Here is a 23871-nt window from a genome sequence, read left to right as displayed (position 1 = left end):
GCCTGGGAGACAGCGAGACTCCGTCTCAAAAATAAATAAATAAATAAAAATAAACTAGTACGGTGGATTTTGAATTATCCCTATATCACCCCCAATCACTTGCATCCCAACAGACATTCCTGAGCAGGAAAAAGAGGTGGAAGTGACAACTAGTTTCAGCAAACCTAACTCTGCACAGAAATCAACCACTACAGACTTTTTAAATAATTATGTTTAATACTTCAAAATTAGGTTTGTCATATTTATATATTTTTCCTGGAAAATGACAAGTTCCTGAAATCCCTAAATGGTTGGTTTCATTACCCATGTGCTTGTAAAACACTTTCATGAATACAGTGTCAAAATCAATGTTATTTCCCCACAAAATGCTTAAATGTTATAAAATATATATGTATTGTCATATACATGCATACATGAGTGCACACAAAGAAACGTATGAGCATGTTAATGTCATTCTTCAGAAATGTTTTGGTGGGGCCAGACATGGTGGCTCATGCCTGTAATCCCAGCACTTTGGGAGGCCAAGGCGGGAGGATCACTTGAGCCCAGGAGTTCGAGACCAACCTGGCCAACATGGCGAAACCCCGTCTTTGCTAAAAATACAAAAATTAGCTGGCCGTGGTGGTGCACGCCTGTAGTCCCAGGTACTCAGGAGTCTAAGGCAAGAGAATCACTTGAACCCGGGAGGCAGAGGTTGCAGTGAGCGGAGATTGCACTACTGCACTCCAGCCTGGGTGACACAGCGAGACACCGTTTCAAAAAAAGAAATGTTTTGGTGGGAAAAAAAATGAGAACCACTTATCCACAGTGAACCTGCCGACAAGTGCACCAAAGTATTCTAACCACAAAAGTCACAAAAGACACAAATGCTGAGGAGACTGTGCCAGGAATACATGTTAGAGGTCTTTGGCAGACAGGCAACTGGCTGTAGCTATTCTTCTTGCTATTCTTTTTTTTTTTTTTTGAGACAGAATCTGGCTCTGTCGCCCAGGCTGCAGGGCAGTAGCGCGATCTCGGTTCACTGCAACCTCCGCCACCTGAGGAGCCAGGATTATAGGTACCTGCCACTACACCCAGCTAATCTTTTTTTTTTTTTAGTAGAGACAGGGTTTTGCCATGTTGGCCAGGCTAGTCTCGAACTCCTGACCTCAGGTGACCCACCCGCCTCGGCCTCCCACAGTGCTGGGATTACAGGCATGAGCCACCATGCCTTGCTTATTCTTACAGAGATCACAGTACTGGCTCCCTGAATCCATCAAAATACGCCTTCTGATTATCAGCCTCTGGTTAATTGGCTTGTAAACCAAAGAGAAAATCTTGGGTGTCCCAGGGGTAAGGTGGATGAGCTTCCCCAGGACTGAGATCAAATACATGAGGTAGAACCCCCGGGACAAGGTTCCATCTGAGCCTCAGGAAGAAACCTAAGGGTACTTTGGCACTTGGAGAGCAAAACTACTGAGACACAACCTAGATCTGCAACTGCAGAGCATCTTTATTTTGAAGAATTCAGCATACTAAAAAAATAGTAATCCTAGAAAAAGATGATAAAGTAGAAATTCCTGTCATCAGTTATAAAAAAAATTGTAGTTTGGGGCCGGGTGCGGTGGCTCCCACCTGTAATCCCAGCACTTTGGGAGGCCAAGGTGGGCAGATCACAAGGTCAGGAGATCGAGACCATCCTGGCCAACATGGTGAAACCCTGGCTCTACTAAAAATACAAAAATTAGCTGGGCATGGCGGCGCGTACCTGTAATCCCAGCTACTCAGGAGGCTGAGGCAGGAGAATCGCTTGAATCCGGGAGGCGGAGGATGCAGTGAGCCGAGATCACACCACTGCACTCCAGCCTGGGTGACAGAGCAAGACTCCATCTCAAAAAAAAAAATTGTACTTTGGGATTATTTTGGTGGAGAGATGCAGGAAAGAGGACAGAAAGAAAAAACAAAAAGAACCTACACCTAAAAGTTAAAGGAAGAGACGATGGCCAAGGACTCATCCATTAGAGAGAACTTGGTGTCAAAGAGCAAAAAGCTAAAATTCTAGTTTAGCCAAAATCCATAAGCACTGTTTAAAGTAGATGAGCTATAGTATTGCTGAACATTGAGAAACTGAGTTGAAACAAGTGAGCAGATGTGTAAATCAAACCTTATTTACTGCTTACTTCAAATAACCAAAAATCATATGACTAAATGGAAACCTCAAAAGTTTACTTAACCCAAGTTTCAGTATCCAAGCAAGATGGGAACTGAATTACCCCATGCAGACAATTGTCTGCTCATTCTACAACACCTATAGACTAGGCAGGGACTTGGTCCTACCAGGACAGCACAAGGTGCTGGATCCAGAGACTCTGTGTGGGCCTAAGTACAGGCACACAACTGTGGCTAGAAAACCAGGGTCTGCGGGAAATTCACAGGTTTTCACAGGTCTGGGAGAAGCTGGAGGTCTGTACTCTGGAGGCCTGTCCGAACTCCTTGCCTCAGCAGGCAAAGCTCAGTGAAGAGAGTATAAAGAGAAAAAAGTAACCAGCCATTTTAACTTTGGTGGAGTTTTGCCAACAACAGAGAATTTCAACTTGGAGTTTGCAGAATTTCTCAAGACTGGTCTGTTCACCAATCTCTATCCCTAATGACATTATGATATTAGAGAGCAATACTCCTCTGAGATGGTCAATGTTGCTGGGTTGGTTTGATTTGGAGGCCAGGATCGGGGCAGGATTGAACGGGCTAGAAACGGAAACACGCAGCCTCACTACTTTGCTAGAATCAAGGCCCGGATTTGGCTACAAACACGAATGTGTCGTTTAAAGACTACAAGATTACACTTCTCACCACAAAATCTCCAGACAGTTTTTATGATTCAGAGAGGACAGAACTGAAAATCAAGTCTTCTTTGCCTAGCAAATAAAACAAAACAATCATGCACATATTGACTACATCACAATGTCACCTGCACGGCACTGACTACCAAATAGAACTTCTTCTGTTGTAATTTACTTTTATTTTTATTCTTTTGTTTTGTTTTATTTTAGAGACAGAGTCTTGCTCTATTGCCCAGGCTGGAGTGCAGTGGCATGATCATAGCTCACTGCAGCCTCGAACTCCTTGAGCTCAAGCAATCCTCTGGCTTCTACCTCCTGAGCAGCTGAGAGTATAGGCATGAGCCACCAAGCCCGGCTAATGTTAAAATTTATAATAAAGATGGGGTCTCTCTATTTTGTGCAGGCTGGTCTCAAACTCCTGGCCTCAAGTGATCCCCCAATCTTGGCCTCCCAAAGTGCTGGGATGATAGGCATGAGCCACTGCACCTGACCAGTAACTTACTTTTTTAATAAGGGGAAAATTATTTCAAAGTGATCATCTAGTCTGGGACAAAGAATAAGATTATTTGCCTTTAGTGTAGAGACTAGGCAACTTCCATTAAGGAATTGTATGAAAAATATGCATTCAGTTAAAAACAAAAATACATATTTCCTGAAGCTTAAAAAAATAATAATAATAAAAACAAAAACAAAACAACTTAGCAGTGTGTTCCCCCAACACTGAAATATCCCATTCCTCAAGGCCTGGCTTCAAGTTTCCCAAAAGCCATCCCTAGGTGCCCCTCACCCTCCGCAGAGCTCTTCCTTCCCTGAATAACTGGGGGCTCCCTTCTATGCCCAACCAGGCAGCGCTGCACCAAGTGATACAATGTTGTGCTATTTGCTAAAATTACATACAGTTGTGTGCAGTTTGCTCATTATTTCATATGTATAAATGCCTTTTCTTCCCCAAGTAAAACACGTGAATTACTCGAGAACAAGATTCAGTTTTATTCCTCAATTGTCTGTTCCCCATCCTCAGGCCTGAGCTGAGCTAAGCTGAGCATGCAGGAGACAGCAAATACACATGGCCTGAGAAAGCTCCCTCCCTATGGAAGGGCTGAGTGCTGTGTGTTTCCACAAGCCGCAACACCACCACACTGAGCTGTGGGGCTTTCTGGGCAAGGGGGCTGCCCATCTTGTGCCCCCGTCCTGCCACACGAGTCCTCAGCGGGCTCCTTTGCCTGACACCCTCCCAACACCACTCCCAGGAGGAAGAAGTAGTTCACACAAGACCACGCGACTCGGCTGGTGCCCCCGTTTAATCAGGCTGCTGCAAATGCTTGGCCAAAAGCAATAAGGGCATGACTGAGAGACTGTGGGAGTTTAATATAAAAAAATTAATCAACAAAAAAGGGGGGGAAGGAGAAAGGGTCTACCTTTTAATAGGGCCCTAATTACCCAACTCATAGGATCAGCCCAAATGAGATGGGAGTTTATTTCGGGGTTTTTTTAATTATTGTTTTTATATATATATATAAATTGCTGCTATGTGTTTTCTTTCCTCTGAGCAATTATGCAGCAAGTACGTAAAGAGGAGAAAAAATATTAATTAAATATAAGGTAATTGTGGAGTTGGCCTGGAGAGAATGAGTCTGAACTCTGGACGATCACAGGCTACTAGGGTTTGAAGACTGCTCAGGGCCTCCCAGAAAAGAAAGAAATAAAAATACAACCAACCAACAAGCAGATGCACAGTACAGCAGGAAGAGCAGGGCACAGAAACACTAGCAGAGCAAGGGGTCTGCAGGGCTCCAAACACCAGAAATCAGTGAGCTGGCCAACTGCTCAGGGCTCTCAAAGGGTTTGTCGAATCAAGCCCCAAAAGATGGACTGGCCATTCCTCCGGTGATCAGTTAAATGGGTACATCAAAATTTGAAGAGAGAGAGGAAGGAAAGGACTGCAGCAGCCTATGGTGTTCAATCTGCACTTCAGTCTAAAACAACCACAACTCCAGCCTGAGGGGCACTGAGGCAGGCCCGAGGGAAGCAGGCAGAGGTCCGGAGAGACTGGCAAGGCGGGGCCTCCTGGGCTTTCCCACCACGACCTCAAGGAAGGACCTGGGCAATACCAAAAGAGTGAAACGAGGCCACCGTGGGAGTGCTGGGATATATGCCCGTAACTGGTGACATAACAGCAGGTGACACGAGTGACAACACTGCTCCCCTGAAACACTCCCAGCAGTGCTTGTATCACCTCTGTCTTTCTACAGACAGCTCAACTGGATCCAACTCGCCCTCAGCCTGGGAAAGCCTTCGTACACGCTGGAATTCAGACGTGTTCATACCCGCTAAGGCCCTCACGTCATCTCCTCCCACGACTGCCAGAAGAGGAGTGAAGCAAAACAGGTGAAACCACAGGCCCTGTTGAAACAAAGCCTTGGCAGTACAGCCCTATGCCTGCTATCGCTATGCAGGAAGAAAAAGCTCTGAAAAGTTAAACCTAGAGCCGGCTCTCCCATCAAACTTATCTGGTTTGTACAGAACCAGTCTTACTACCCAGCCAAGAGGATTTACAGCAGGCCCTGAAAAGCAAAAAAAAATGAAAATGGGATGGGCAGCCTGGGACTCTGGCCACCAAACGAAAAGCACTTGGGAGAGAAAACTACCTGTAGTGCTTAGTAGGCCTCTTCCCTATCCATAGTCTAAGAAGATAGTGTTGGGAATGACGATCACACAACTACTGACCAGGCAAAACCATCGCTTACCTGTTCTTTAAAGACCCCTGAGGCGCTCGCACCCTGAGGGGCAGAGCAGAGGGCGGCTACTTCAAACAATCTGGAAGCCCAGCCACCTCACTCCACCTCAGCCGCCCACAGGCGCAGGAATCTCACTAATTACTGTCGATCAGCCACAAACAAAGTGGTGCAGGACCATCTGGGGTGGATGCTTTTAGTTCTAGAAAGGACCAGGCTTTACTAAGGAGAGATCTCAGTCATCCCCGCACGCGAGAAGTCAGAGGTCACTGACAGAGGCAGTCTCTAGGTAACAGCTACTTTTAAAGGGACACCACTGATGCAGAACCATAGGAACAGAAGGTTTCTTTTCACTCGCGTGGCATTTTAATTACTAGAAAGTGATACCACACATCTTGGGTACTTACCAGCGGCTCTCGAGGCAGCACATTTTCACTTCCTGGAGTAGAGCTTGGCTGCAGAGAAAAATGGAAACAAAAATAAGATCACAGTGCCACCCAATGGACATCAAAAAACCAAAGATGTTCCATTCTCAAACGATGCACACTAGCACCTCTTTCTCACGTCTCTCACCGGTTTTTCACGACATGAGAGTATTCTGCAGTGGACTACCTGTAAAAAGTAGCCCAAAGAGTCTGAATTCACCAGGGAAGATGAAGAGACTGTTTCTGGGTTCACTGTCACAGCACTCCAAGAACAAGGCTTGGTTCTGCTCAGGAAGGCCCACAATCACCTACTGAGCAGCAAGGGCTGGGGACCATCACAAAATCCACGGGAAGAGTAGAGTCCAGAGAAAAGGCTTGAAGAGAGAGCACAACACCTCCTCTTTCTGCCACCTCCCCAACGTCAGGGGACTGGGAAGAGAAGTCGCGCAGCAGTGGAGAACCAGATTCTACCACCAGGGGGCCCCAGCTGCCCACGCTCAGGATTTTCTCTGGGCATCTAGTTTCTGGAGCCCAGAAGCCAGTAAACTACACAGGTTCCTATTTATCGCCTGCCACTAAGGACACCACCCCACAATAGTAAAGAAAGCCCCAGGCTTAAATCCTTCTTGGAAATAAGCTAGTGACAGGCTGACATACAAGTAGACCAACCTCCAGGCGAGCAGGCAGCACTGTGGCAGAGCCCCTGGCTCTAGCCCGTTTCCTCCTCCTTGGGGCCACTACCTCACCCTCACAGGCGCCTTCGACCCTTGACTGATCTGGCCAAAATTTAGAGAAAGGGAGAGGCAGAGGTAGAGACAGATTCTGAAGAAATTTACAAATTTCCAAAAGAATAAAGCAAGCAGGTATGATGCTAAGTGAGCTATGATTAGTTTACTGTGACTGATGGTCAGGTCAATTGCCATCTATCTACAGATAATATCCAGACGAGTGCAGCGAAATCTGTGTGTCCCAGGAGACAGCCTGCAGCCTCCATTCTCCTGGCTATTACAGATCAGATGGAAGTGCCAAGCCGCCTTGAAAAAGGACAGAAGCCCGGTCCACAGAGGGTTCCCAAAGAATTCCTCATGCCCAGCTGCTACCACATTAGCTGGCATACAGCACAGTGGCAAGCACTCTGCTGGGTGAAGGACTCTATCCCTCCATCTGAAGTCCTGTCCCAAGAGCCTCACCACCCCAGGACAAGAGGTCAGCCAGCAGGAAATGATCTAGAAAGTGAAGGTCAGTCTCAAGGAATCTGAGCAAGCTTCCCCTGCCTCCCTGCCTCCTGCCCTCCCAAAGCTCCAGGTATTGGTAAGTTCAAACCTTTAGAGCTCCAGCCCACACCCCTCTGAGATACACATTCGACTGCCTTCCTGCCTCCTCTTGGACTTAAGCTGCCGTGGAGCAGACTCACAGTCCTCTCTGCCACATGTCTTCTTCCAGCATTCCCTCTTGGCATGAATGGGACAAACTTCACCAAATGATGTAAACTAGAATCCAAAAGGCCATCTTGAGACAGCGCTTTCTCCCTCGCTCCCAGAACTAACTCATTACATCAAGTCTGCCAATAGTCCTTCCTCAATATCCATGGAAGAGTGATGTAAATGCCAGCACTTTGGGAGGCCCAGGCGGATGGAGTGCTTGAGCCCAGGAGTTTGAAACCAGCCTGGGCAACATGGCAAATCCTCGTCTCTATAAAAAGTATAAAAATGGGCTAGGTGTGGTGGTGTGCGCTTGTACTCCCAGCTATTCGGGAAGCTGAGGCAGAAGGATCCCTTGAGCCTGGAAATTCAAGGCTGCAGTAAACCGTGATCACACCACTGCACTCCAGCCCAGGTGACAGAGCCAGACCCTGTCTCAAAAAAAATTAAAAAGTCCATGGAAACAATCCACCCATTTTTCTCCATCTCTACTGCCATCACTTTAGGCCAAGCTACCAAAATCCCCTGCCTGGACCACTGCGTCAGCCTTCTCATCAGTGCTGGCACTCTTCCAATTCATATTCTGGGATGCAAACAGACTGTGATTTCCAAAGGAGAATCTGATTGTCCCATCCCTTGTCCACCCACTCACCCCAGTAAACACAACAAATTTAAGGGCTTCTCATTGTTCTTGGAAGACAGAAAAACTCAGCATGGCCTACAAGGCCTCACATCTACTCTGACTACATCTCAGGTCTCAAGTGGCACCACATTCCCCACTTCTGCCCCCAACAGACACACTGGCCTTTGCTTTCTCTGTCACTGCGCCTTTGCACATGCCCTTCCTTCCCTTTAATTCATCCTTCAGATCCAGCTAAGACATTTCCTTGGGGAGGCATTCCTTCTCTGACATCCATGACTAGGTGAGATCTCCCTATGACACACTCAGGTAACACCACCTGCCTATCCTTCAAGGACCTGAGCAGACATGCAACTTTACATCTGTGTGACTATAAGACTGATGCCTGTCTCTCTCACCAGATTATAAACTCTACGTGTGCAGAAACTGCCTGTGTTTGCTTATCACTGTATCCCTGGGGCCTAGGACAGTGCCAGGCACAGAGGAGGCCTTCAATAGAAATTTGCTGAATGAATGAATGAACGAATGGGGAACAAAAAAACAGAACAATGGCAACAACTCAGCTGAATGGATTATTTAGATTCTTCCGTTCATTATCTTCCCGAGGGTTTCCTCTACTCCACTTGGTAGATACTAAGTGCTAACATTCACTTGGCTCTTTCCTCCTTTAATTCTCACAATAAGTATATCAAATTACTGCTGATGAGGAAACTGAGGCAAAAGAGGTTAAATAACTTGCCCATGATTACTCAGATAGTAACTGATATTAGGATTTGAACCCTTCTACTTAATCAAAATAAGCAAGTTTTGTTTAAACCACATTTTATTAAGCAACAACCTTAATGCTACCCCATAAATAATAATGTAGGTTATTTGACCAGACAAAACACACAAAAGCAAACAGCTTTAGCATTTAGGAAGCCCCATTCTGACTTAACCCAAAACTTTCTTCCTAAAATAAAACTAATCACTATGAATTGTTTTCACCAAGGAACTGCTCTTAAAATTAGTTCATCCCTTGAACAGCTAGTAATGACCAGAGGGAAAAACTTCAAACAGTACACAGTGCCAGATAAGTCTCTTTCATCATAAACCCTTTAGCACCTTTTAAATTATAAGCCATGTAAATGAATTGTTTTAGAAAATTCAATATTAAAAGTAAAAAAGAAAGCTTCCCTCTCGTTCCAACCCTAGGGGACCCACACTGACACTGGTTCCTTATATATTCTGCCAAGGATATTTAAAGCATATGAGAAGCATGGCTGGCCGGGTGCAGTGGCTCATGCCTGTAATCCCAGAACTTCAGGAGGCCAAGGCGGGTGAATCACTTGAGGCCAGGAGTTAGAGATTAGCCTGGCCAACATGTCGAAACCCTGTCTCTACAAAAAAATGCAAAAATAAGCTGGATGTGGTGGTGCGTGTCTGTAGTCCCAGCTACTCGGGAGGCAGAGGCACAAGAATCACTTGAACCCAGGAGGCGGAGGTTACAGTGAGCTGAGATCACGCTACTGCACTCCAGCCTGGGTGACAGTGAGACCCTGTCTCACACACACACACACACACACACACACACACACACACAAAGAAGCATGACCAAGTGTAGTGGCTTATGCCTATAAACCCAGCACTCTGGGAGGGTACAACGGGAGAATCCCTTAAGGCCAGAAGTTTGAGACCAGCCTGGCCAACACAGCGAGACCCCATCTCTACAAAAAATTTAAAAGTTAGCCAGGTGTGGTGGTGCATCCTGTAGTCCCAGCTACTCAGGAGGCTGGGGAAGGAGGATCGCTGGATCCCAGGAGGCAGAGATTGCAGTGAGCTATGATGGTGCCATTGTATTCCAGCTTGGTCAACAGAGTAAGACCCTGTCTCAAAAAGAAAAAAAGGGTGCATGTGTATGCATATTCCTACCATGGAATTTGAAACAGCAACACTCCAAATTCCTCAAGTCGTGGCTTCCCAGAGCCACAGTCCCAGTTTGAAGCTGGGAATACAAATGTGAGACACCACACCCAGTCTTTTTTTTATTTTTTTAATCATGGACTACACTGTGAACATTTTTTTAAAATCTTCCACCATGCTAGCTGTTTAAAAAACCAAAGCAGGCCGGGCACAGTAGCTCATGCCTGTAATCCCAGCACTTTGGGAGGTCGAGGCAGGCGGATCACCTGGTCAGGAGTTCAAGACCAGCCTTGCCAACGTAGCAAAACTCCATCTCCAACTGATCCTGGAAATCCTCACAGGGTAGTCCATGATAGAAAAAAATAAAAAAATAAAAAAAAATAAGGCCGGGCATGGTGGCTCACACCAGCACTTTGGGAGGCCGATGTGGGAGGATTGCTTGGGTCCAGGAGTTTGAGACCAGCCTGCGCAACATGGCAAAACCTTGTGTCTACTAAAAAATACCAAAATTTGCCAGGCATGGTGGCACACGCCTGTAAGTCCCAACTACCCAGGAGGCTGAAGTGGGAGGATCAACTGAGCCCAGGAGGTTGAGGCTGTGGTGAGCTGTGATCACATCACTGCACTCCGGCCTGGGTAACAGAGTAAGACCTTGTCTCAAAAAAAAACAAAAAAACAAAACAAAGGCTGAGAAACCACCCGCAGGCATCTATTGTAACGATATAAGAAAAGGATCTAAGGCAATCCATGCCCAGGATCCTTAGAGGCCCAAATGGGGAGAGCAGGAAGGGAAGAAAGCAAAAGCAGAAAACTGCTTTAAAAAACAAGTCAGGCAAAGACTACGGCGGCAGAGAGAGAAATGCTTTTCTTTTGGTAGAGACAAAGGTGCTCTCACTCCTGCTGCCAAGGCGCTGACCTTCCCCAACTGGAAGGCGTTCCCAGATCCTGACCTGCTGTCCAACAAAGAACAACCTCACAAGCAGCTCACAGATTTGAGCAACTGGCGGAAGCTCCACGTCTAGGAGTACCCAGTCTCCAGCATCTGCCCAGTGACTGTGACTCCAGATACGTCCTAAACCAGTCTGTGTAGTTCTCTGCTGGGAAGAATAAGATTCAATCCCACCAATATCCTTTGAGATGCAGTGGCATGACAGAAAGTACACAAGCTTTGGCATTAAGAACTCAGTGATTTGGGGGTACGCTGCTCAACCTCTCTGAGCCTCAGTTTCCTCATCTATGGGAATAACGGGAATAATACCACCACCTCACATTTGGGATTAGAGGAGATGATAAATTATTTCATGTCACTCCTCTGCTCAGAGTCAACCAATGCACTTCCACTTCGGGTCACGATGGAGTAATAGGGAACAGATTTGCCCTCCCACTGTAAACAACTAGAAAACTAAGCCAAATAAATAAAACCACTGTGTGTACACACTAGACAGCAGGCAGTGTAGGACTACAATCCCTGAAAGCAGAGAAATAAATTACTTGAGCCCTAAAATCACTCTGGCTTCCTGCCAGGAGACGTATTTCAGACCCCAGAGAGAGAGGGGGATCCCCAGCAGAGCACACCGTCCACTTAAGTTGAAGAGACAGAGATCAGAGTTCAGGGAGGCCAAGGCAGCTGAAAGCTGCAGGACAGACTTCAGAAAGAAAGAGCTATGCAGAAAAAGTGGTCCAGAAATCTGCCTGGAGGTTCCCTCAGGTCTCTGCTGAATACTAAAATTTGTGCATGCATAGGGTGAAACTCCACAGTGATGAAGAAGCTATGAGCTGACATTTCTTAGAACTCTCAGCGGAATCATGAGTCCCAAGCAGCCAGACTGGAGTGTCCTCACAGGGCATTCAGGAGAGAACTAGAAGGGCCACCTCTTGGTAGGAGAGGTCAAATGATCCCTAGATTAAAGATTATCCAGATCCACTCTAACAAAGCTAAAAAACAGGACTCAAAATGATAAAACTAAACCATAAAAAACTGCCCAGAAGAACAAAGCTTTAAGCACTCGTTAAAGACCACAAAATCCAGAACCTCAACAATACTGAACTCACAATATCCAGCATCCAATCAAAAATTTCAACACATGGCCAGGCGCGGTAGCTCACGCCTATAATCCCAGCACTTCGGGAGGCCAGGTGGGTGGATCACCTGAGGTCAGGAGTTCGAGACCAGCCTGACCAACATGGAGAAACCCCATCTCTACTAAGAATACAAAACTTAGCCGGGTGTGGTGGTGCCTGCCTGTAATCCCAGCTACTTGGGAGGCTGAGGTAGCAGAATCACTTGAACCCAGGAGGCGGGGGTTGCAGTGAGCCGAGATTGCGCCATTGCACTCCAGCCTAGGCAACAAGAGCAAAACTCAGTCTCAAAAAAATAAAATAAAATAAAAAAATTTCAACATATGTCAAGAAGCAGGAAAATGTAACCAATAACAATAAGAAAACCCAGATGATATAACTAGTAGACAAGAACAGTAAGACAGGTGTTACAACTATACTCAAGTATTTAAATGAAAACATGTCACAGTAAGAAGAAAATGTAAGGTATAAAAAGAAAATAGAGGCCGAGCACGGTGGGTCATGCCTGTAATCCCAGCACTTTGGGAGGCTGAGGTGGATGGATCACAAGGTCAGGAGATCGAGACCATGCTGGCTAACATGGTGAAACCCCTTCTCTGCTAAAAATACAAAAAAAAATTAGCCAGGCATGATGGCAGGCACCTGTAGTCCCAGCTACTCAGAAGGCTGAGGCAGGAGAATGGGGTGAACCCAGGAGGCGGAGCTTGCAGTGAGCTGAGGTCACGCCACTGCACTCCCCACCTGGGTGACAGAGTGAGATTCCGTCTCAAAAAAAAAAAAAAAAAAAGAAAGAAAATAGAATTTCTAGACATGAAAAGTATAATATGTAAAATAAAAATTTCAGACCGGGTGCAGTGGCTCATGCCTGTAATCCCAGCATTTTGGGAGGCCAAGGCGGGTGGATCACCTGAAGTCAGGAGTTTGAGACCAGCCTGGCCAATACAGTGAAACTCCATCTCCACTAAAAATACAAAAATTAGCCAAGCATGGTGGCAGGCGCCTGTAATCCCAGCTACTCGGGAGGCTGAGGCAGGAGAATCACTTTTATCCAGGAGGCGGAGGTTGTAGGGAGCCGAGATAGCTGAAATGGTAAGGACAAATTCCTTGAGACACAATATACCAAAACTGACTCTGGAAAAAATAAAAAAGTTTAATATCCTCACATCTATTTTTAAAACTAAATATATAATTTAAAAATATGTAAATAAAAAAAGTAATAGGCCAGGCACAGTGGCTGACGCCTGAAATCCCAATACTTCAGGAGGCTGAGGCAGGTAGATAACTTGAGGTTAGGAGTTCGAGACAAGCCTGGCCAAGGTGGTGAAACCCCATCTCAATTAAAAATACAAAAATTAGCCAGGCATGGTAACACATGCCTGTAATCCCAGCTACTCAGGAGGCTGAGGCAGAAGAATCCCTTGAACCCAGGAGGCAGAGGTTGCAGTGAGCCGAGATTGAGCCACTGCACTCCCGCCTAGGCAACAGAGTGAGACTCCATCTCACAAACAAAAAAAGTAGGCCGGGCACAGTGGCTCATGCCTGTAATCCCAGCACTCTGGGAGGCCGAGGTGGGCAGATCACAAGGTCAAGAGACGGAGACCATCCTGACTAACATGATGCAACCCTGTCTCTACTAAAAATACAAAAACTAGCTTGGTGTGGTGGCACACGCCTGTAGCCCCAGATACTTGGGAGGCTGAGGCAAGAGAATCGCTTGAACCTGGGAGGTAGAGGTTGCAGTGAGCTGAGATCACGCCACTGCACTCCAACCTGGCGACAGGGCAACACTCTGTCTCAAAAAAAAAAAAAAGAAAGAAAGAAAAAGTAATAAAGTATATAATTAAAACTTAAAAAGAAAAAGAAAACTCTAGGCCCAGATGGCTTTACTGGTGAATACTATCAAACATTTAAGGAAGAAATAATGGCAATCTTATATAAACTGTTTCAAAGAATACAAAAAAAAAAAACAAAACTGCCAAACTCACTCCATGAGGCCAGTACTATCTTGACATAAAAACCAAAGATTTTACACATCCACCTACAAAAAAACTATAGACCAATATCCCTCACAAACATTAAGTGTTAAAATCCTTAACAAAATACTATTGAGTCCAGCTATACATAAAAAGAATAACATATCAAGTAGAACTTATCCAACGAATAAAAAATCGGTTTAACATTTCAAAAATCAATCAACATAAATCACCATATTAATAAAAGGAAGAAAACAAAAGGATCAACTCAATAGAGACAAAAAAGAGCACCTGACAACATTCAAAAATAATTTTTTTTTAAGAGACAGAGTCTCAGGCCGGGCACGATGGCTCACGCCTGTAATCCCAGCACTTTCGGAGGCCAAGGCAGGCAGATCACAGGGTCAGGAGTTCAAGACCAGCCTGGCCAAGATGGTGAAACCCCATCTCTACTAAAAACACAAAAAAATTAGCCAGGCATGGCGGTGGACGCCTGTAATCCCAGCTACTCAGGAGGCTGAGGCAGAGAATCGCTTGAACCCAAGAGGCGGAGGTTGCAGTGAGCCGAGATTGCGCCACTGTACTCCAGCCTGGGTGACAGAGCAAGACTCTGTCTCAAAAAAAAAAAAAAAAAAGCCGGGCGCGGTGGCTCACGCCTGTAATCCCAGCACTGTGGGAGGCCAAGGCGGGCGGATCACGAGGTCAGGAGATCGAGACCACGGTGAAACCCCGTCTCTACTAAAAATACAAAAAAATTAGCCGGGCGTGGTGGCGGGCACCTGTAGTCCCAGCTACTCAGAGAGGCTGAGGCAGGAGAATGGCGTGAACCCGAGAGGCGGAGCTTGCAGTGAGCCGAGATCGCGCCACTACACTCCAGCCTGGGCAACACAGCAAGACTCCGTCTCAAAAAAAAAACAAAGAAAAAAGAGAGACAGAGTCTCCATCTTTTAGCCAGCCTGTAGTGCCTGTAGTGCAGTGGTGTGACATAGCTCACCGTAACCTGGAATTCCAGGGCTCAAGTCATCCTCCCGCCGCAGCCTCCCAAGTAGCTAGGACTCCAGGTATGTGTCACCATGTCAGACCTATTTTTCAAAAATTTGTATAGAGACAGGGCCTCACTATGTTGCCCAGGCTGGTCTCGAACTCCTGGCCTCAAGCAGTCCTCCTGCTCCATCCTCCCAAAGTGCTGGGATTACAGGCATGAGCCACTGTGCCTAGCCTCAAAACACAAATGATTTAAAAAAAAAAAAAAAACAAAACTCAGCAAACTAAAAATGAAAGTTGAATTTCTTCAACTTGACAAAGGCACCTATTAGAAAATACCAATAGCTAACACTTAACTGTAGAAGACTAAAAATATTTCCCCCGAAATTGGGAACAAAGCAAGGACATCCACTTCCACTGTTTCTTTTAACATTGCACTCAAAGTCCTAGACAGTGCAATAAAGCAAGAAAAATTAAAAGCATATTAATGGGAAGGTAAGAAGTAAAGCTGTCTTTATTTGCAGACGATATCATCATCTATAAAGAAATCACAAGGAATGTACAAAAAAGCTACTAGAGGCTGGGCGTGGTGGCTCACACCTGTAATCCCAGCACTTTGGGAGGCTAGGGCAGGCAGATCACCAGAGGTCAGGAGTTCAAGACCAGCCTGGCCAACACAGTGAGACCCCATCTCTACTAAAAATACAAAAACATTAGCCGGGCGTGGTGGCGGGCGTCTGTAATCTCAGCTACTAGGGAGTCTGAAACAGGAGAATCCCTTGAACCCAGGAGGCGGAGGTTGCAGTGAGCCAAGATCACGCCACTGCACTCCAGCCTGGGTGACACAGCATGAATCTGTCTCAAAAAAAAAAAAAAAAAAAAAAAAAACCTACTAGAATTATAAGTTAACAAGGTTGCAGATACAAGGCCAATATACAAAATTCAATTTTATTTCTACATAGTAGCATTGAATAATTAAAAAATAAAATCCATAAATATAACAGCATCCTAAAAACAAAAAATATTTAGGCTTGGCCCTGTGGTTCATGCCTGTATTTCCAGCACTTTGGGAGGCAGAGGTAGGAGGGCTACTCAAGTCCAGAAGTTCAAGACTAGCCTGCGCAACACAGCAAGACCCCCTCTCTACAAAAATTCAAAAAATAATTAGCTGGGCATGGTAGCATGCACCTGAGTATTAGCTACTCAGGAGGCTGAGGCTGGAGGATCACTTGAGCCCAGGACTTGGAGATTACAGTGAGCTATGTATGACTGCACCACCTGCACTCCAGCTTGGGCAACAAAGATAAAGAAACATGCTGTCTCTAAAAAAAAAAAAAAAAAAAAACACACACACACACAAATAAATAACACTACACACACTCACCAGAATGGCTAAAAACACTTAGACAATTTAGACAGTTTCTTACAAAGCTAAACATACTTACTACATGACCCTACCATTCCACTTACAGGTTATTTCCCAAGAAAATGAATATGTCCTCGCAAACACTTATACATACACGAATACTCACAGTAGCCCAGAATGAGAAGGAATCCTGTGGGGAACAGAATCTAAGGTGACCCCATGATCCCCACCTCCTGGTATCCACGCCCCTGTGCTGTTCTTTCTCCTCAAACGTGGGCAGGATCTGTTACTTGCTTCTGGCCAACAGAATATGGCAAAGGTGACAGCATGTACGTGATTGCATTAATTTGGGTAAGATACATGGTGGTAATGTCCATTTTACTAAGAGACTCTCTCTTTTGCTGGCTTTGAGGAGGCAAGTGGGAAGACTCATTTGGCAAGAAACTGAGGGCAGCCATTGGCTGACAGTAACAAACTAAAGTCTCCAGTCTCATGGTCCATAAGGAACTGAATGCCACCAACAACCACACAAGCCAGGAAGCAGACCCCTCCCCAGTCAAGCCTTGTGTGCGACCACAGTCCTGACAGATTTCTCAATAGTAGCCTGGTGAGACTCAGCCCAGCAGTTTCCTGACTCCTGACCCACAGAAACCACGAGATAATCAATGTGTGCTGTGCTAAGCAGCTAAATTTGTGGTAATACTGTTATGCAGGAATCAAAAACTACTACAAATGTCATCAACTGGTGAACAGATCAACAAATTGAGGTATAGCCATCCATACCACTCAGTGGTAAAAAGTAATTCATGGTCAGGCGCAGTGGCTCACGCCTGGAATCCCAACACATTGGGAGGCCAAGGCAGATGGATCACCTGAGGTCAGGAGTTGGAGACCAGCCTGACCAACACAGTGAAACCCCATCTCTGGGCGCACTGGCTCACGTTGTAATCCCAGCACTTTGGGAGGCCGAGGCAGGCGAATCATCAGGTCAGGAGATGGAGACCATCCTGGCCAACATAGTGAAAACCCATCTCTACTAAAATACAAAAAGTTAGCTGGGCGTGGTGGTGCACACCTGTAGTCCCAGCTACTCTGGAGGCTGAGGCAGGAGAATGGCGTGAACCTGGGAGGTGGAGACTGCAGTGAGCCGAGATCGCACCACTGCACTCCAGCCTTGAGACACAGCAAGACTCCGTCTCAAAAAAAAAAAAAAAAAAAAAGGGAAAACTTGGTCAGGTTCACACCTGTAATCCTAGCACTTTGGGAGGCCAAGGCAGGAGGATCGCTTGAGCCCAGGAGGTCAAGACTGCAGTGAGCCATGACTATGCCACTGCACTCCAGCCAGGGTGACAGAGTAAGACCCTGCCTCAAAAATTAAAAAAATACTAGCAAAGTTGCAAAGAAAGCAACTAGTTTAGCAAGTTACCTTTACGATGGAGAAATGTGACAGACACCACCTTAACCAAGCAATCAAACTTCCATCTTCAACAATGGGACACGTTCCTCCAGATATGATACACAGACACAATGTCACTTACATAATATTCTCACAAAAGAAGGTTTAACCTGAATCTAAATGTAAGGGAACAAATCAGACAAATCCAGATGGTAGAACATTTCACAAAACAAGTAGTCCAGACTCTCCAAACATGTCAATACCATAAAAAATAAAAAACATTGATGAACTCACCAGAAATGCACATACTATGTTCACAAAAAGACACGTACAGGTATTTTCACAGCAGTACTATTTGTAATGACCCCAGAAGTGAAACAATCTAATGTCCATTAAAAGTAGAATGGCTCAGGCCAGGCACGATGGCTCACGCCTATAATCCCAGCACTTTGGGAGGCCAAGGCAGGCAGATCATGAGGTCAACAGATTGAGACCATCCTGGCCAACATGGTAAAACCCCGTCTCTACTAAAAATACAAAAATTAGGTGAGTGTGGTGGCACGCACCTGTAGTCCCAGCTACTTGGGAGGCTGAGGCAGGAGAATCACCTGCACCCGGGAGGCAGAGGGTGCAATGAGCCAAGATCCCACCACTGCACTCCACCCTGGCAACAGAGCAAGACTCCATCTCAAAAAAAAAAAAAAAAAAGTAAGATGGGCCACCCACAGTGGCTCACGCCTATAATTCCACCACTTTGGGAGGCCAAGGCGGGCGGATCACTTGAGGTCAGGAGTTCAAGACCAGCCTGGCCAACGGGGTGAAACCCCATCTCTACTAAAAACACAAAAATTAGCTAGGCATGGTGGCAGGTGCCTATAATCCCAGCTACTTGGGAGGCTGAGGCAGAAGAATCACTTGAACCCGGGAAGCAGAGGTTGCAGTGAGCCAAGATCATGCCACTGCACTCCAGCCTAGTCAACAGAGCCAGATATTGTCTCAAAAAAAAAAAAAAAAAAAAAAAGAGTAGAATGGTTAATAATAAATGGCCAAACACATTCATACAATAACCATATAAAGCAGTGATAATAAACTGTCGCTGTTCTCATCATGAATTAATCTCAAAAATATGCGTTAAGTAAAAGAAGCCTGGAAGACTAAGGCGGGAGGCTCACTCGAGGTCAGGAGTTCAAGACCAGCCTGGGTGACACAGCAAGACCCGACCTCTACAAAAAATAATTAGCTGGGCATCGTAGCACATGACTATAGTCCCAGCTACTTGGGAGGCTAAGACTGGAGGATCACTTGAACCCAGGAGGTCAAGGCTACAGTGAGCTGTGATAACACCTCTCCACTCCAGACTGGGTGACAGAGTAAGACTCTGTCTCAAAAAAACAAAAAAAAAAAAACAAAAAAATAAAGTTTAAGGCTGGGCGCGGTGGCTCCCAGCACTGTGGGAGGCCGAGGTGGGTGGATCACTTGAGGTCAGGGGTTCGAGACCATCCTGGCCAACATGGCAAAACCCTGTCTCTACCAAAAATACAAAAAAATTAGCCAGGCCTGGTGGCAGGCACCTGTAATTCCAGCTACTCGGGAAGCTGAGACAGGAGAATCGCTTGAACCCAGGAGTTGTAGTGAGCCAAGGTAGTTGGCTCCCAGGTTGTAGTGAGCCAAGATTGCACCACTGCACTCCAGCCTGGGCAACAAACAAAAAAAAAAAAAGAAAGAAAGAAAGGAAAAAAAAGAAACTAAAGAGACAAATCAATGCAATCTCTGTGTCTTCACTAGATTCTGATTTTTTTAAGTGTGAAAATTTGAGTGCAGATTCTGTTTTAAATAATACTATTTATCAACACTTAAATTTCTTGTGTGATAATGATATTGTGGTTATGCAGGGGAATAACCTTACTCTTATGAGAGACAAGGCGAAATATTCTAGGATGAAATATCCTTGATGTCTGTAACTTACTACAAATCCTTCCAAAAAAAAATATACATATATATATATAGAGAGAGAGAGACTGACATAAAGCAAATTCAGCAAAATGTGAACAGTGCATCTTGGTGAAGTTTTTATGGGAATTTTACAGAAGTTCTCAGTATTATCCTTTCAACTTTTCTATACGTGAGAAATTTTTCAAAATAAAAAGTTGAGGCCGGGTGCAAGGCTCACACCTGTAATCCCAACACTGTGGGAGGCCGAGGCAGGTGGATCACCTGAGGTCAAGAGTTCAAGACTAGCCTAGCCAACATGGCGAAACCCTGTCTCTACTAAAAATACAAAAAAAATTAGCTGGGTATGGTGGTGGGCACCTGTAGTCCCAGCTACTCGGGAGGCTGAGACAGGAGAATCGCTTGAACCCAGAAGGCAGAGGTTGCAGTGAGCCGAGATCGTGCCACTGCACTCCGGATCGGGAGACAGGGCAGGACTCCATCTCAAAAAAAAAAAAAAAAAAAGTTAGCCAGACATAGTGGCACTCACCTGTAGTCCCAGCTACACAGGAGGCTGAGGCAGGAGAACCGCTTAAACCTGGGAGGCTGAGGTTGCAGTGAGCCAAGATTGAGCCACTGCACTCCAGCCTGAGCAACAGAGGGAGACTCTGTCTCAAAACAAAAAAAAAAAGTTGAGAGGGTAAATACCTTGTCTGACCTACTGTTATTCAAGAGTTCAACAGACTCTCAAAACTACACGTAAAGACTGGGAGAAGAAAACTAACTCTGAGCACTTAGCACTTACTATGCAGCAGGTGCTCTTCACATCTGTGATTTCAGTCAACACTAAATGGGTAATTATTTTGTATTTTATTTATTTATTTTTTAAGCGATAGGGTTGCACTCTGTTGCCCAGGCTGGGGTACAGTGGTTTATTCACATACGTGATCATCGGGCACTACAGACTCCAACTCCTGGGCTCAAGCAATCCTCCAGCCTCAGCCTCCTGAGTAGCTGGAACTATAGACATGCACCACCACACCCAGCTTTAGGGTAACTATTATTGCTCTCGTTTTACAGAGGAGAAAACATACTCAGAAAGGTGGTGTGATAAGTCCAATAGTTGTGAGTGATGAAGTTCCACCAAAACCTGCCAGGATGCGAGGCCATGCTCTTCCACTCTTTCACTCTGCTCTTCTCCCTGCCTGCTTCTGTAGCCTCTCAATGCAAAATTTACTGTACCCAGTGAACCTCCACAGATAGGAAATCTACCTTCCGCAATAATACTCAATACTCAGTAACTGTGAAGTAATAGATTGAACCATGCCTCTGTTGTTCAATGAAGGAAGAAAAGCTAGTAGGAAAGTTGGGAAATAGAGATAACGTTTCTCATTCCTATGGGCTCCAACATGTACACACTAGAAAGGACTTCGATGAGAGATCAGCCACGCTGGTTGGGCGTGGTGGCTCATGCTTATAATCTCAGCACTTTCTCTCTCTCTCTCTCTCTCTCTCTCTCTCTCTCTCTCTTCCCCCCCCCCACCCCCCCACAAACACCCAGGCTGGAAGGCAATGGCACAATCACCACTCACTGTGGCCTCAACTTCCCAGGCCCAAGTGATGCTCTCGCCTCAGCCTCCTAAGTAGCTAGGATCACTGGCAAGCGCTACCATGCCTGGCTAATTTTTTAATTTTCGGTAAGAACGAGGTCTCCCTATATTGCAAAGGCTGGTCTCAAACTCCTGGCCTCAAGCGATCCTCCCGCCTCAGCCTCCCAAAGTGCTAAGATTACAGGTATGAGCCACCTCGCCCAGCCAGGGACTCACCACTACAAAAATTGTCTTAAAAATACATTAGCCAGGCCAGACGCGGTGGCTCACACCTGTAATCCCAGCACTTTGGGAGGCCAAGGTGGGCGGATCACGAGGTCAGGAGATTGAGACCACCCTGGCTAACACGGTGAAACACCATCTCTACTAAAAATAAAATTTAAAAAAAAATAGCCGGGTGTGGTGGAAGGCACCTGTAGTCCCAGCTACTCCGGAGGCTGAGGCAGGAGAATGGCGTGAACCCGGGAGGCAGAGCTTGCAGTGAGTTGAGATCGCACCACCGCACTCCAGCCTGGGCGACAGAGTGAGACTCTGTCTCAAAAAAAAAAAAAATACATTAGCCAGGCACGGCGGTGCACACCTGTAGTCTCAGTTACTCAGGAGGCTGAGACGAAAGGATTGCCTGAGCCCGGGCAGGCAAGGATGCAGTGAGCCATGATCACACCACCGCACTCTGGTGACAGAGTAAGACCCTGTCTCAATCAATCGATAGATCAACCACATAAAACAGAGCAATGTGGGGAACACAGAACAAAGGAAGCAATAAATGAAATTCCAACAAATCGTCTTGAGGATAGACTAAAAAGACTATACCATTATGAAAAAGTAAGTATGTTCCTGAAACGCAAAAGTCATGAAGGACAGCTAGCATAAACACTAGCATTCAGGGCATTCCTTGAAATTTTAAGGAATTACTTCTGAATAAAAGAACTTTACTAGACAAGTAGTCAACACATGAAAAGTCATACCCCAGGCCGGGCGCAGTGGCTCATGCTTGTAATCCCAGCACTTTGGGAGGCCGAGGCGGGCGGATCATGAGGTCAGGAGATCGAGACCGCAGTGAAACCCCGTCTCTACTAAAAATAGAAAAAAAATTAGCCGGGCGTGGTGGCGGGCGCCTGTAGTCCCAGCTACTCGGAGAGGCTGAGGCAGGAGAATGGCGTGAACCCGGGAGGCAGAGCTTGCAGTGAGCCGAGATTGCGCCACTGCACTCCAGCCTGGGCGACAGAGCGAGACTCCGTCTCAAAAAAAAAAAAAAAAAAGAAAAAGAAAAATCATACCCCAAAATATGTTGTAATAGAACTTGAGGAAAGGTTTAGATCCATTTGTGAGTGAAAATTCAGAGCTTATTAAATTGAATAATAATAATAATAGACAACAGATTGTTTCAGGTACTGTTCTGGCACTTTTACATAAATAACTCATTTAGAGCCAGGCGCGGGGCTCACGCCTGTAATCCCAAGCTCTTTGGGAGGCTGAGGTGGGCGGATTACCTGAGGTCAGGAGTTTGAGACCAGCCTGTCCAATATGGTGAAACCCCATTTCTACTTAAAAAAAAAAAAAAAAAAAATTAGCCAGGCATGGTGGTGCATACCTGTAGTCCCAGCTACTCGGGAGGCTGAGGCAGGAGAATCACTTGAACCTGGGAGGCAGAGGTTGCAGTGAGCCAAGATCGTGCCACTGCACTCCAGCCTGGTCAACAGAGACTCAGTCTCAAAAATAAATAAATAAATAAATAACTCATTTAGTCCTCAGAGCAACTCTATGAGATAGGTCCTAGTATTTTCCCTGTTTTACACATGGAGAAATTAAGTCCAGAAAAATTAAGCAGATCTGTCCAAGATGACATTGCTGGTAAGTTAGTAGAGTTAGGATTCCAAGCCAGTGGGTCTGGCTTTAGAGCCTGTACTTGCAACCACAATTCTACACTGCCTCTCAAGAGAAGAGAAGGTTATTCACCTTTAATAGCTGGAAACCAGCAATTGATATGACAAGGCTAACTAACAAACTTTCTGTGAGAGACAGAATACTGGCTCAGCCCCACAGTTCTAACCCTACACAACAAGGTATGGGGGAATTAGCTAAACAATCCTTTCAATCCTACTCTGCTTTAATCGGAGACATGGGAAACTGGATTGATCAAGACTTGAAAATGAAACAAACAATTGCTGAAGAGCGTTGGTTCATTCAAAAAGTGTGCATTTGCTACTTGTTAGATAGCAATAGAATCTGGTATGAAAAGTTCAAGTTTTGGCCAGGCGCTGTGGCTGACGCCTGTAATCCCAGCACTTTGGGAGGCCGAGGCGGGCGGATCACGGGGTCAGGAGATCGAGACCATCCTGGCTAACATGGTGAACCCCCGTCTCTACTAAAAACACAAGAAGTTAGCTGGGCATGGTGGCGGATGCCTGTAGTCCCAGCTACTCTGGAGGCTGAGGCAGGAGAATGGCGTGAACCAGGGAGGCGGAGGTTGCAGTGAGCAGAGATCGTGTCACCGCACTCCAGCCAGGGCGACAGAGTGAGACTCTGTCTCAAAAAAAAAAAAAAAAAAAAAGAAAAGTTCAAGTTTTTCCCCCAGGCTGCCAGCATGTT

General features: G+C 45.8%; 1 protein-coding gene across 1 annotated transcript in view; it reads right to left on the bottom strand.

Annotated features, from left to right (window-relative positions):
• Positions 1-23871, bottom strand: part of PEX14 (peroxisomal biogenesis factor 14) — a 155093-nt gene that overhangs the window by 129122 nt on the left and 2100 nt on the right. The window contains exon 2 of the mRNA XM_003274236.4: positions 5962-6009. Coding sequence (XP_003274284.2) covers positions 5962-6009 — 48 coding nt within the window. The remainder of the gene's footprint in view (positions 1-5961; positions 6010-23871) is intronic.

Source organism: Nomascus leucogenys, chromosome 24 (assembly GCF_006542625.1).
Source record: "Nomascus leucogenys isolate Asia chromosome 24, Asia_NLE_v1, whole genome shotgun sequence".
NCBI classification, from domain to species: Eukaryota; Metazoa; Chordata; class Mammalia; order Primates; family Hylobatidae; genus Nomascus; species Nomascus leucogenys.
This window is presented reverse-complemented; position numbering and strand designations above follow the sequence as displayed.